The 12,498-nt window shown below is 50.1% G+C and overlaps 1 protein-coding gene across 16 annotated transcripts in view; it reads left to right on the top strand.

Annotated features, from left to right (window-relative positions):
* LOC132329664 (C-type lectin domain family 2 member D-related protein-like) overlaps window positions 1-12,498 on the top strand; it is a 44,689-nt gene that overhangs the window by 8,336 nt on the left and 23,855 nt on the right. For 10 of the 16 annotated variants that reach the window (XM_059850932.1, XM_059850931.1, XM_059850937.1 and 7 more), the window contains exon 2: window positions 2,513-2,902. In XM_059850932.1, coding sequence (XP_059706915.1) covers window positions 2,513-2,902 — 390 coding nt within the window. Of the gene's footprint in view, window positions 1-1,139; window positions 1,306-2,512; window positions 2,903-3,268; window positions 3,368-3,462; window positions 3,636-3,836; window positions 3,938-4,028; window positions 4,841-12,498 lie in introns of those variants that run through there. The other 6 variants (XM_059850923.1, XM_059850920.1, XM_059850926.1 and 3 more) reach the window with 4 other exon arrangements.

Here is a 12,498-nt window from a genome sequence, read left to right as displayed (position 1 = left end):
GACAGAAATCCACCTTCACATAAATGACTCTTAAAAAATTAACTTAATGGAGTAATAAAACATTAGTTAAGATTACTCATATCTAACTTTGCTTAATCTTACCAACACTAAAATCATATTCAAATAAAATGTAATCGAGCTAATAATCAATATCCATAAAAGTTCTGGGTACTATAAAATGTAACTTATTCTGCTGCTATTATTACCAAAAGGCACTGAAAATGTGAGCCAAGTGTGGCTAAAATAACAGCATGATGGATTTACTGGAGGGATTAGAAAAGTGTCATAAATACGGTGACCCAATGTAATTTAACATTGAGAAAAACTCATGGTAGCTGCAAATTTTATGGAACCATAACTTCACTAAGACGTTTTACAGCATAATTGGACTGAAAGAAACAACAATGCAGAATCTGGCAGTGTCCAGCAAACCGGGAGCTTCTCGAGATTGTATTTAGTGTAATACCAAATGGTAAATGTTATCAGCATTTCTGATAAAGAAATTAGATTGTGTTATGCTGCGCATGATAATGAGGCACTGCATTTACCGCTTTGAATCTCTCCAGTAACAATTCTCAGAGAAATCAGAGTTTGCGAAAAACACAAAATTAACTTTAAAAAGCATTTCAACACTTCTTTAAGGCATTCTAACACACGGTGCGTGAGGCTTCAGCAATCAGGGGCAGTCAGAGGCCTTCCGGCAGATGTCAGGGATTCGCCCCGCCGCAGGCTTAGGGAGCCACGGTGGGGGAATGTGTTCGCCCGGGGCCAGCCGGAGCCGCCGTGCCGCGCCGGGCAAAGCCGAGCCCGGCGAGGGGGGAGAGGCTCGGCGGCAGCGAGGGGCTGGGCGGGCAAAGCCGAGCCCGGGCAGGGGGGAGAGGCTCGGCGGCAGCGAGGGGCTGGGCGGGCAAAGCCGAGCCCGGGCAGGGGGGAGAGGCTCGGCGGCAGCGAGGGGCTGGGCGGGCAAAGCCGAGTCCGGGGAGGGGGGAGAGGCTCGGCGGCAGCGAGGGGCTGGGCGGGGAAAGCCGAGTCCGGGCAGGGGGGAGAGGCTCGGCGGCAGCGAGGGGCGGTGCCGTGCGGCGGAAGCCGAGCTGCGACCGCGCTCGCTGATTGGCCAAAGCTCGGCCACAGCGATCTCCCGCTCCAATCACTGCTCTTGAGCGGTTGTTGTCAGTATGGCGGCGGCCGCGCCGTGTTGGTCCAGCTGGGACGCGAGCGGCGGTGGGCTCCCGAGTTTCATGGCGGGGCAGCGGCAGCACCCGGAGCCTGGCGCGGCGGCGGAGCTCGGAGGCGGCTCCAGCCCTGGTGAGACCCGCGGGCGGTGGCGCCTCGCCGCGGGCTGAGAGGGCGGCGGGGGCGGGGGGGGGTTGGCTTGTGGCAGGTTCTCCCATTCACAGGTGTGGAATGCAGAATTCAGTGCTTTTGAAAGGTCGGTAAAATTAATGGTTGTAATAGGAATCGGATAAAAAAGGTATAATATTTCCAGCGCTGGGTGCTCCTGGTCAACAGTGAAAGAACTCATGGGGTATACAGACAAATGTTATTTATACAACGTTACATCCTTGAGAGACATGCATATTCATGTATTTAATGACTTATTCAGACGTTTTTCAGAACTTTGGGATGTTTTGGGAACTCTTTTGTCTGACTTCTTCACACTCTTATCTGTATGACATCCTGGGTGTCAGATCAATATATTTTATTTCTTTTGTATCTCCATCTTACTATTTTACATTCTTGGATAGGATTTTAGTATGTTGTCCTTAATTTTAACGTGGTAGTCTCTAATTTTTCTCTGGTGCTCTGGTTACTGTAACTGTTGTTTTATCTTTTGAACTTGTTGGTCAGTGGATAGCCTTACACTGTTTTTAGTCACACAAAACACTTTTTCACATCTGAAATTTTGCTCCAATCTATAACACAGTACATACATCACACAAATATTTCCATAGATATTATATTGATTACACTACTATTTCTATGAGCAATACAGTGCATACCTAAGCTGATAGATTATATTTACTAACATCCAGCTAGAAATAGTTATGATTTGTACTATTTCTAAATAGTTATAATCACTAAGAACATGCATAGGCTCATACAAAAATGTGAAAGCCAAAATTACCAGGTCATTTTTCACACAGGCAGGAAGCCACAGCGGCCATGCCGGGGCAGGGAATGCGGGGCACAGTGGTGAGCAGCCCGGGGCAGCTGCTTCTTGCCCCTCGGCAGGCGGACTCCGAGCCGCAGCTGCCCCGGGCCAGCAGCAGCCGGCAGCTCGCAGGCGCTCTCAGCGCCCGTCCCGGCACGGAGCTGGGCTGCAGCGGCTGCAGAGCCCCAGGGGCCGCGGCTGCGGGCACCGGAGAGCTGCCGGAGGCTGCGCTTGTCTCCGCAGCTGCTGCCGCACCTCTGGGCAGCGGGGAGAGCGCAGCCAGAGCTGGCAGCGCCCTCCTGAGCCTCGGGGTCCCGCAGGGCCGGTACTAGCAGTGACCTCTCATCGTGTCCCTTCCAGGGTGCCATGACCGCTGGTGTAAAGCTGTTCCCGAGGCCGAGCTCCCAAAGGCTTTGCCAGCACTCCTGAACTCCCCGAAGGAAGGTGCTGATTGTTCCAGGGAAACAGATGCCAACTGTGAGAAGGAGGAGAGTAAATTCTGCTCCATTCATGGATCTGCAAATGAGCCCCAGGATCTCCAGGAGGGACCAGCAGCCGAGGTTGAACTCTTGCCTGGGGTGCAGGAAGTCACTTGGCATAAGCAGGGGAATGTCACTTGTGAGCGTGCAGAGAGTGCAGATGTGGAGAATGGATTCTGCACCAGGGATGGGAGTGTGAGGGAGCCCCTGGGTCCCCAGGGCAAATCAGCAGCCAATAAAGAAGACAAAAGGAACCTCAGAAGATTGCTGGGTGAGTGCAGGGCCACCCCTGTGGCCTCTAGGGAGGTGTCCCCTAGAGGACAGAGTCAGCTCCCAAGCACAGAGCTGGCAGGTGTGTGGCTGTTTCCCGATGTCTGGAAGAAGCCTCGTGCTGTGCTGGGCCCCTTGAGTGGCTGGAAACAAGAGCCCCAGCTGCCCCCAAGGCTGTGCAGTTCTCCTGCTGCAGCCTGTCCCCACAGCTGTGTCCCTGGCTGTGTCCAGGCTCTTGGCTCTCTGGCTGCCAGCTGAGTGAGGGCCACACTGGCTCAGGGCTCCCTGCTCTGCTCCCTGGCCATGGGCTGAGCAGATTGCAGGGCCGGCTCTGCTTCTGGCAGCCAGCAGCTCTTTCCTGCTCCAGGTCAATGGTTCAGGTCCCATCCCGTGGGCGCGGCGCTGCTGATTCTGCTGCTCCTGGGGCTGGTGCTGGCTTTGGGGGTGGCCTTGGCTGTGCAGTCAGGTAAGGGAGGGCCAGCAGCCTGGGCCCAGCCCCTCGGGGCAGAGCGGGCTCCCTGCAGAGGGGAATGCTCAGACCTTCTCCTCTTCCCTCTCCAGCAAAACAGGTTCCAGGTACACGTGCGAGTTTGCAGGACTGTCCCCCTGACTGGGAGGACAGCAAGCGTGTCTGCTACTGCTTGTCACAGGATTACGGCACCTGGGAGCAGGCTCAGGAACGGTGCTCCAAGCTCAATGCCTCCCTGGCCATTCTGAAGGATGAGGAGGCCATGGTGAGTGAGGGGCTGCGGGCGGTGCGGGGTGGCTGAGGGGAGCCTGGGGGTGCTCCTGGGCCGGGCTCGGTGCTCGTAGGGCCGGGGCTGCAGCCCCGGGCCGGGGCCTTGCAGGGAAGGAGCCCCGGCGGGCGGGGGCAGCCCCGGGCACGTGTCCCCCCCGAGGGGCCGGGGCAGCTCCCACTCCTCTCTCCTGGGCAGGATTTGCTCTTCCGCCTCCGCGGGAACGGCGATTTCTGGCTCGGGCTGCGCAGACGGGGCGAGCGCCTGCAGTGGGAGGACGGCAGCAGCTACAGCTCCCGGTGAGTGCCGGGGAGCCGGGCAGGGCCTGGGGGGACAGGGACACAAGGTGTTCTCCCTGGCAACCGGCGCTGGCTCTGCTCCTGCCTACAGGGTTCCTGTCCTTGGCAATTCTGACTGTGTGTACCTGGCTGATGATGGATTGAGGAGTGACAACTGCTCAACTCGGCGGCTATATGTCTGCAGCAAGGCCCAAGGTCCCCTGTAACAGGGGCTGCAGAAAGGACCTTCTCCACGCTGGGCAGTGCCAGCTTCACCTCTGAGCCCAGCACAGGGCTGCCCTTCCTCAGCTGCACCCTGTGCCTTGCACTTCCTCTCAGGGTCACCTCAGTGCCTCTTCATCCCCAGTGCCAGCGCTGGGCTGGGGGTGCAAAGGAAAAGTCTCTCCAATCCATCCTGCCATCGATGCTGCCTGGCGTGAGTGCATTGCCATCATGACACAACAAGTTTTAATGGGAAATCCAAATCTGCCTGGCCTTTTGGAAATCATCACAAACTGGTCTGAATGTGACAATTTTGGACTGTCTTTGGAAGAGAAGGAAGAACCGCTGACATGTGCTGAGCCGGAATCTGACTTTCAGCATCAGGCACCTGAGTGTGGAGAACAGTCTGCTGTCTGTCTGTCTGTCTGTCTGCTGTGAAGGATCTTAACTGTCCTCCTGTGGGAGGAATCCCAGGCTGGAGCAGGACAAGGATTTTTCTCTCGGAGGGAGAAGCAGTGACAGGATGGGACTGTAACCCCCATCCCTCTGTGCAACTGTGTGGGAAAGAGGGAGGAAGGGACCTGGGGAGAAAATAAAGCCCAGAAAGGAGAGAACAGTGTGGAGAAGGTGCATTTTTAGGATTTGGCGTACATCTCATTCCCTTGCTCTGATTTGTTTGAGAATAAATTAAATTACATTTAATTTCCCAGTCCGGGCCTATTCTACCCATGATGGGTGAGAGCTCTCTGGCTGCCTTTATTGAGAGCCCCGAGCCTTTCCTGCTGTGTTTCTGTTGCCTGCCCAGGGGCAGCAGGAGAGGCACAGAGCGCTTTTGCTGGCCCCGGGCACCTGGCCTGGCCCAGCCCAAGAATCCCTGCCATCATTCCCTGCACCATTACCCAGTACCACGGCGGCTCTGGCTCCGCAGGCTGGCGGCTCCGGGAGTTCAGAGTGGGCAAAATGGGAGCGAGGGAAAGGAGGCAGCCGGTGCCAGTGGCTGAAATGTCTTTGCTGGCAGAGAGAGAAGGAGGAGGGAAAAAGTGGCGCCAAGGAAAGGGGAGAGAAAGAGGGACAAGGCTGGAGCGGTGGAAGGCGGCAGGGAGCCATGGGGCCCGCGGGCATTTTGCTTTCCAGCTCTGTGGGAGGAAAGGAAGAACTGGCAAATCCATGCAGGAAAACAGGGGAGAAATAGCAGGCGGTGGAACTCACTGACAATTGGGATTCGTTTGATCTGCCTGAACTGCAAAAGTCAACATACTCTGAACACCACCAGAATTGTGATGTGCCTTGCCCTGCCCCTGCCCTGGCTGCAGCAGCCGCCTGTTGGGACGGGCCCTGTTCTCTGAAAGAGCTGCACCGAGGGACCATTGGGGCAATGCTGGTTAAGAAGTGAGGAACGGGAAAGGGTGGGAATTGTGAAGGGAATAAAATAGAATGGCATAAGAAAAAATGATAACAGAACTGCACCAGGAGTGGCCACCGACTGCTGCCACTAAAAGAGCTGAGCTGAGGGAAGGCCACACGATTCCGTTTGCACACGGAAATGGTGGGACTTGCCTTTTCCTGTCTTGATAACCATCAGTGGCATTTCCAAGGCCAGCAGGTACACTCAGAGATGTCCAGAGTCATCATTACAGTGGGGAAACTGGGGTTTGGCATCAGCTAAACGTGACAAACGTGAGGAAGAGCACAGGCGCAGAAATACAGATTTCCCAGCTCCCTCCCAGGGAGAGCAGTATCAGCACAGGGCCAGAAAATGCTGATATAACATCCTTTCCCACTGGTGCCTGTGCTCAGCTGGAGGTAGCAGCCTTTAGGTAGTGCTCTCTGGTGTTTTTACCCATGGCAATACTGCACAGGGACGCAGAAGATTTACTAGCATATTAAAAAGAAGCTGAAAGACCAGGAAGGATGACATTTGGGATAGGGACAGAAGCAAATTCACACATCATATGACAGTTAAATATGGCTGCTCTGAGTGTGTAGCATGGAGGACAGCTAGATTAAACTAGAATATATTCCAAAACTATTTGGCCTTATAACTGCAGCTAAGGTAAATAACCCTCACCAATGAAAAAAGAAGGAAACATCCCCTGGTGGTTGTTTCCATCCCGCTGCAAGGAGCCAACTTATTCCTGAGTGTTCCTGCAGCAGGAATCCAGGCCCAGGTGTCTGTGGGGTCTGCAGGGGCTCTCTTGGGGCTACGTGGGGGTGTCTGTGGGATTTGGGAGGGGGCCTGAGGTGTGGGGGTATCTCTGGGAGTCCTGCTCTTTTTCCCCTCATATTTCCCATCCTTTTTCCACTCATGTTTCGCCCTCTTTTCTCCTCACCTTTCTAGAGCTTTCCTGCTACCTAAAGGCCACCTTTTCACCATTAGGCCATCTCCATTTTTCACTCTTCCCCCCTTTTTCTGCTGCCTTTTTCTTTGCCCATTTTTTGTCCCATTTTTCCTGCTTTTTGCTGCCCTTTTTTAACAACTTATTTTGCCCCATTTTTCCCCTCCATTTTTTTCTTCTGCCTTTCTTTTCTGCTACTTTCTTCTCACACCCTCTTCTAACAACATTTTTTTCTTTTTTTTTTTTTTTGCTGCCGTTTTGTGCCGCCTTTTTTTTCCAGCCCTTTTTTTGCCCCTCAATATAAATCCCTCAAATGATGGAATCAGTGGGGGTTTCTACCAATTTAAACTCTAAAAAATTAGCCACAACAGATATTCCTTGACAATTTACACTGAAAGATGATAAAAATTGAAGGTTTGCTCTCATTTCAAACCTATCAAATCCCATCATAAAGGGTGTTCCCTGATCTATTTCAGCAAGAAAATGGGGATTCCCCATCCATTGATGCCCCTGAAATAATGGCCAAGGCAGGGTTTCTTTCAGCTGATACCCTTAACCCTGCAGGTGAATGGGGATTCCCCCAGTTGAAACACAGACAATAAGGGAAAATTACCCAGTTAAACAACTTCAGAACACACTTTGACAGAAATCCATTGAAAGAGAACCACATACCACCTGTCTTCCCTAATTAATTCCATCAGGCTTCCTTCCCTAAAAACACTCTCAGAATTAAAAGTGGAGATGCCTCGTGTGTCACCTCAAAGCAGTGGAAGTGGCAGCATGGAAATGCTTCTCCTGCCATGGCAAACTCTCCTGGGAGCAATCCCAGAGCCTTGCAGGGCTCCACTGTGAAGCTGCTGAACAAATGGAAATAGTTGGGATGAGCACAGCCCCAGAGAAATCCCAGCCCCACTGATGGAAAAGTCAGATTATCCAAGCAGCAACATCAGCTGGAGTGTTTCCAAAAGAGCAGCTTTGTTCTGACCCTCAGCTCAGGAGTTCTCCTCATGCACTAAGGGAGCCCTTCCATCTCTTTGGACCTTTTGTACAGCACAGGCCACAGAGCAGCTCAATGTGATCATGTTCTTCAACTCAATATGTTTTAAAGTATTTAAACTTGATCTAACTACTCATCAGTGGAGAATTTTATGTAGTTTCAGTGTTAATTACCTTCCCTGGTCTAACACCAACCCTTCCCAAGGTTCAAGTACCTCTGTTTTCCACCACTAACTGCTCATTATTCCTGCCTCAATTAAAACACCTCTGTTAACCCCATTTTTCCACCACAGATTTGTCTGAGTCTCTCACCTCTCAGCAATCCAAATTCCTTGAAATTCAGCAGAACCTTCTTCACACTTCCCAGCTCTTGCTGTCCATCTCTAATCCCTGTCCAACCTGCCAGTGCTCTCCCTGAACTGCTGCAAAGTAAATTACTCAACATCAGTGGAGGACAAGTGATTAATTGCTGAATGAAAAAGAAATAAAGAGAAATTGAGAAGCTGATTTGGACCTGGCATTGGACTGCATTGCTGGTGTCTGTATATCAAGAATTTCTATGTATTTTATTTCAAATTTCTTTTGTTGAAACTAAAGTTGTCATATTTGAAATAGATTTTTCATTCCACATGAAAGCAGCACGCTGCATGCCTTCCAGCCACATTTTCACTGAAAAAAACCCCAAAACTGCTCACCCTGGGCTCACACACAGCTACTGCTGGCATGATACCAACATTCAGCAATAATGGAATTCATTCAGAAAATGAACAATGAACTTTCACTCCAAGAACTGATACTGCACTGAGGAAGTTATGCATACCTTCAAAAAGATTCAGTAATCAAGGTGTATTTGTTTTTACTGAGATAAATTTAAAAAATACCTCTGGCCAATATTTACACATTTGATTCAATGGCTCTTCAAATCCTTGTGCTAAATAAGGAACAGGCTCTTACAGAATTGTCACAAGTTCTCACAATGCAGCATCGTGCTCTTGGCAAGGATTAAATGTCTGCCCAACATTTCAACAGAGTTCCCAAATCCCTGAGACTCTTCCTGCAATGTGCTATTTCCCCAGCTCCCCCTGAAGGCAGCAGCATTTTCAGAACAAGAACTGCTCCCCAGATATTGAACCCACTCAGCAATGGGTAAAAGGACATTTTAGACATGTGGCAAATTGGATCACTGATTGGAAAAATGGAAGAGAGGTGTTGTAATAAAAGAAAACCTCATGTCAGTCATTCATTCAACATCATTTTCCAGTTTTCTGAAATTGTGTTAGAACTGGGAAAATCTCATTTCCACCCAAGCCAGTGTCAAACAGAAGCTTTTGCAGGTAAATTCACTCTGCTGAAGTGACACATAATGAACAGAATGCTCAAATTAAAACCTTTGGCCTCTTCTTCCACATCCTGCTCGTCTGTCTGTGCTCCATCTCCCCACCAGCCATGTCCTGTCCAAAGCCTCTCCCTGCCTTGCTCAGCTGCCAGAGAGCTCTGTGCTCTCAGGTAAATTCACCCCCAGGCTCTGTAAAATGTTCGAGGTGGGTCCTGCCGGGCCAGCCTGGGCACTGTAGGACTCCAGCAGGTTTGCCACCAGGTTCATGTCCACATCCAGAGGTGCCAGCTCAGCAGCCTCAGCTCCAGAATCAGGGCCAGCATTCTCACATGGGGCTGCTCCAACAGAACTTGCCTGCAGTGAGTACAAAGAGAAAGGTTCATCAAATTGCATGAGCAGATTTAAAGGGAAAAAAAAAAAAGGCAAACCACAGGAGAAAAGAAACAACAATTCTGCAGCCAACAAAGTCCAGTACACTCCTGAGTCTTGACAGACAGGAATTCAGACACCAAATGCTCATGCCAGCTGAAAATCACCACTGTCCATCACCCAGGTTAAGTTCCAATAGAAGGACACAAAGTGTTGCTGAGTCCTGGCTCAGCTTCCTATGGGAGAAAACTACTACAGGAACTCACAAGTGAAGTTGCAGCTGCTTGCCCTACTACTAATAACAGGGAAATGGAATTTGCTCATCTTTTCCAAGACTTACTTCCAAGCTTAGAATAACATACGATGGGGCAGGTCCAGCACACTTTGCTTGCACGTGGGAAGGTTCTGATCCCGTCACTCAGAATGGCCACGTGCAGCAATTTCCTGCCTGGAAATCACTGCTGCAAATCAGAGCCCAAGGCACACTCACCCCTCTCCTGTGGCTGCTGAAACTTCTCCCAACGTTGGTCTGTGCCATGTACACTTGGAACTCAATACAGCAAAGGGACATTCCTATAACTGAAGTATATTAAAGGATATTACCTAAGAATTTCCATAAAGTTGTCCAATTTTATAACCTTCAAACAAGTACTCATTTTATGTCCAATTTATTAACTTCAAAGAAGTAGTCAAAGGCATCTTTAAAAAAACCCACAGAACCTCACCAAAATCCCCAGAACTCACAAAAACCACGCACACACATAAAAATTACACTTGCATGGGCCCAGACAGGTCCCTGATGTTATGTATGGATCTCGAAGAACATTTAACTCTAGAGGGGTGGAAATGAAATGGGAACCAGCGAGATCAGCTACACCTCACACAATCACATGGTGGTTTTCTTCATTCAAGTATATTTCTCCCCTTGCTTTAGATGAATTAATCAATCACCAGATCTTGCTTTTTTTCTTTTTAATTTCCAAAATAAATTCCTTTCAAAGGGGAACAAACTGCACACATCCCCTTTAAACACATCAATTCATTTTACACAGAGATAAGGATTCAAGGTCTTGCCCTTCTGCAACTCCTCACACAAGTTCAAGGGTTAAAAGTATTTTCCCTGGAATGTTCAAAAGCCACAGACACACTGCTTCACCTTGAAATAATCCTTCTCCTTCAAGTACAAATAGAGAACCAATACAGGAAGCAGCACAGCTTTTCTAAAAAAGTGGCTTGAGATGCCAGAGACCACGATCCAACCAGGAAAAATCCCTATTTTAACTGCAACAAGTTTCGTCAAATACATCTTATTTCCTTAACAACAATAATCCCATGTTTCTCTTCAACAAGAGAAGTGCTTCAGGAGAACCAGCATAACCTAACTCCTTCAGAAGATCACAGGCATTAAAAAGCATTATTTCAGGTGCCACATGCGACCTCTGCTGGTTCCTGATCCTAAGAAAAGCCCTGAATGCAACGTTCCCAACTCCCTCACTCTGTCTGTTCCCTCAAACAAAAGGAAAATATGAGCCTGACACTCCAGGTACACACTTGCAATCAAGTTTGGTGTTGTGTTCCAGCCCTTTTAAGAATCTTGGAGTAGGGGAAAAACAATTTTTTGCTAATGACCAAATTAATGATCTCCATTTTAATCCACTGCCATTAGCAACCATTCATATCCAGGTGAAGGTGTCTGCTCATTATTTCACCTGTACCAGACAAAGCCTGTGTCTTTACTGAGATAGCAACACTCCAGCCCTCAGCATTCCCTGCTCTGATGACAGCAAATCCTCTGGCCTAAACACTCCACAATATGGTAAAAACAAACAAACAAAAAAGCAAGTGGTTCTAGCAGAGCTAGAAAACTCAGTTGGATACAGGATACAGGAGTGCTCCTGAAGGGAGCAACAGTAAGGAACAGACAGCACTCTGGATTTTCAGAGGCAGTCAGACCACTTGGCTAGAAGTGCAAGAGAAAACTCCAGCTGCTACAGAAAAGGCCACTGGGTCCCCCTGGCCAACTGTACACAAGTTTTACTCACCCTGTTTTAACTGTTCTCAGAATTCAGCCACTTTGACAGAAAAACAGCAGCTTCTAGCAAGAGAAACTCTCCATTGTTGTCATCAATCCTGGCCAAGGAGAAATTGGAAATTTAGCAGGAAAAGCCTGGCAGAACACAACAGCACACTCCTGAATCCATGTCAGCAGGGCGATTTTTAAATATTCATAAACCCATGAAAAGGCTTAGGTTAGAAGAGACCTTAAAGATCTACACCTGGTTCCAACACCCTTGCCACAGGCAGGCACACCTTCCACTAGCCCAAGCTGCTCCCAGCCCCATCCAACCTGCCCTTGGACACTTCCAACCTGCATGGGATGGGGAAACACCTCCAGGCATGGGCAATGGTAAGACAGGACCCTCAGAGCACAGGCACTGCCCCTTGGCAGCCCTCCCACAAAAGCAGCTCGGCAGCACCCGCCTCACCTGGCTGCCAGCCCCGGGAACTCCCTGGTGATCTCCCGCAGCAGGTACACAGTGAACCACTCATCCTCCACGTTATCCCCGAACACCGTGGTGCCGCCCAAGGGCGCCGGACTCTCGCCTGCATGGGGCAGAGAGAGGAGAGGCGGCTCAGCAACGCCATGCCCAGGAACAGATTGTCCACACAGGCTGCGGAGTCTCCCTCACTGGGGATATCCCAGACCCTGCTGCCAGAGTCTTGTGTCCTGTGCTCGGGGATGGCCCTGCTGCAGCAGGGAGGCGGCACCAGATGCCTCACTGGGTTAACCCGTGCTGTGACACCGAGAGTCGGGGAAGCCGCCGGGTGCCCCTCACACGCTCCCGGTTCCCGTCACACGCTCCCGGTTCGAGCCCACCGAATCTCCCTCACATGCCCCAGTTCCCCCTCACACGCTCCCGGTTTCTGGCCCCAGGGTCCCCCATACACTCTCCCAGTTCCCAGCCGTCGGGTTGTTATGAACAAGTTCGGAGGTTGATTTAATCAGAGGTGTTAAATGTTAAATTGAAACTGTAACTGTTGGGAATACGTTCGTAAGTTGATACAATTAGAAGCGTTAAACAGTTAAGAATGTTAATAGTTGTTGCATGTTAAACTTTTAATCCCCTACCTTACTGATATCTTTGTTGCCCCCAGTCGGGCAGTGCTTCCCCTGCTCCCTAAGATGGCGCCTGATAACATTCCTGGGAAATATGCAAATGAAGAGACATTCTAAGAACTCAAACCAAAGGGCAGTAAAACCAAGGAGGAATTCAACAAGCCAAGCTATGAGCCATGTTGGCGGAGGGTTCTCCTACTCTGCC

This window comes from Haemorhous mexicanus, chromosome 7, assembly GCF_027477595.1.
Source record: "Haemorhous mexicanus isolate bHaeMex1 chromosome 7, bHaeMex1.pri, whole genome shotgun sequence".
In the NCBI taxonomy this organism is placed as follows: Eukaryota; Metazoa; Chordata; class Aves; order Passeriformes; family Fringillidae; genus Haemorhous; species Haemorhous mexicanus.
The sequence above is the reverse complement of the archived record's forward strand: the minus strand, read 5'-3'. Positions and strand labels throughout refer to the sequence as shown.